Source organism: Neophocaena asiaeorientalis, unplaced genomic scaffold (assembly GCF_003031525.2).
Source record: "Neophocaena asiaeorientalis asiaeorientalis breed wild unplaced genomic scaffold, Neophocaena_asiaeorientalis_V1.1 scaffold177, whole genome shotgun sequence".
Lineage (NCBI taxonomy): Eukaryota > Metazoa > Chordata > Mammalia > Artiodactyla > Phocoenidae > Neophocaena > Neophocaena asiaeorientalis.
The window spans coordinates 23,344,758-23,346,464 of NW_020172779.1; the positions used below are offsets into that span (position 1 = coordinate 23,344,758).

General features: G+C 68.8%; 1 protein-coding gene across 1 annotated transcript in view; it reads left to right on the top strand.

Annotated features, from left to right (window-relative positions):
- PPP1R16A (protein phosphatase 1 regulatory subunit 16A) overlaps nt 1-993 on the top strand; it is a 25,126-nt gene extending 24,133 nt beyond the window's left edge. Inside the window, exons 9-10 of the mRNA XM_024741038.1 lie at nt 35-200; nt 414-993. Of these exons, the coding sequence (XP_024596806.1) occupies nt 35-200; nt 414-788 (541 nt within the window). The 3' untranslated portion in view covers nt 789-993. The remainder of the gene's footprint in view (nt 1-34; nt 201-413) is intronic.
- The last annotated feature ends 714 nt before the right edge of the window (nt 994-1,707 follow it).

Sequence of the window (1,707 nt, forward strand, 5' to 3'; positions counted from 1 at the left end):
CCCCGCCCCACTCCTCCTGCCCGCCCCCTCCCAGGAAGGTGGTGAGGCGGGTGAGCCTGACCCAGCGCACCAGCCTGTATCGCAAGGAGCACGCCCAGGAGGCCATCGTATGGCAACAGCCCCCGCCTACCAGCCCGGAGCCGTCCGAGGAGGATGAGGACCGCCAGACAGACGCGGAGCTCCGGCTGCCGCCCCCCGAAGTGAGCCCCGCCCAGCCGTGCCCCGCCTCCCTCCGTACCAGCCTCTGGAGCTGGTGGGACCAGTGGCCCTGCCCCCATATGCAAGACTCGCGCCCCGTGGGCGTCAGCTGCCGCCCCCACCCGCGTTTCTGCCCTTGGACCGCCACGCAGCCCGGGACCCCAGGCCAGAGGGGACCCTCCTGATGGCCTCCGGGGCCTGTGCTCCCCACACAGGAGGAGGACCCAGAGGCGGCCAGGCAGCACAACGGCCGAGTGGGGGCGCCCCCGGGGCGGCACCTGTACTCCAAGCGGCTGGACCGAAGTGTCTCCTACCAGCTGAGCTCCCTGGAGAGCACCGCCCCTGACGCCCTGGTCCAGGCCAAGGCCCCCCACACCCTGGCAGAGCTGAAGCGTCAGCGGGCTGCCGCTAAGCAGCAGCGACCCCCGCCTGAGGGGCTCGAGGCCGCTGAGTCTGAACTGCCTGTGGACACTGAGACCCCCCAGCTGGAGTGTGGCTCCAGGGCTGGTGGAGACCCACCCCTGCTCAGACTCACAGCCCCCTCAGAAGAAGCCCGCGTGGAGAAGAGGCCGTGCTGCCTGCTTATGTGAGGGGCTGGTGCTTGGGTGGCCAAGGTCCCACCGCCAGGCCCAGGGCCGCTGCTCCGCGTGCCGCAACGTGTGTTCTGGGCTAGGCTGCCAGCCTCCTCCTTCCTTGGGGACGGACCTGTGGCAGAGGCTGTACCTGGGAAACACCTGGCTGTGGAGACCTACTTTCATTCTGTGGCTCTCAGTAAAGGGCCGCTCTGCCCCCTGCCCTGTCGTGTGTCTCAGCTGGGCCGCCACCGCCATGGCGGGGAGCTGCCGTGTTGCTGGGCCTGGGTGCGCCTGGCCCTGGGAGCACCTGAGGGCTGTGGGCACGTGCTGGGGCTTGCTTGTGGTGCCCAGCCCCTGTGTGGGCGTGAGGCCCACGGTCCCTGGCAAGAGGACGAGTGCTTCCTGCACCCTGCCTCCCCAGCCTCCTGGAGACACCTCTGCAATTCTTTGCTTTCTTGAGGGGAACAGGGGGCTTCAGAAGGACACTCCTTGTTGGCCAGGGCTGGGGGTGTCCATGCTGCAGGGGCAGGGATCCTGGCTTGGAAAAGGAGAGGGTGTTTTCCGTAAGACTCTTGGGCAACAGCCAGAGGGTCAGAGCGCTACAAGGCTGATGTCGGAAGCCTCCCTGGTGGGGGGCGGGTTCCCCGTTCCTGGCGTGTGGCCCCGATCTCGGGGCCTGGCGGCCTGGCTGCCAGCTTCTGCTCAGGCTGGCAAGCAGGGCCTGCTGAGGCTCTGAGCTGACCGGGCACGATGTGTCAGGGTGACAGGGCCCCCTCGGGGCCTCACTGGGGAGGGCTGGGGCACTGCCAGCTCATCTGTCCAGGGCAGGTTGCTTGGCATGGCCACCAGTGCTGGGTGGCATGGGCTTGGGTCACCCTCTCCGCTGGACATTGACCCGGCCAGCCCAGTGTCCACAGGCCACCCCCCCCCCCCC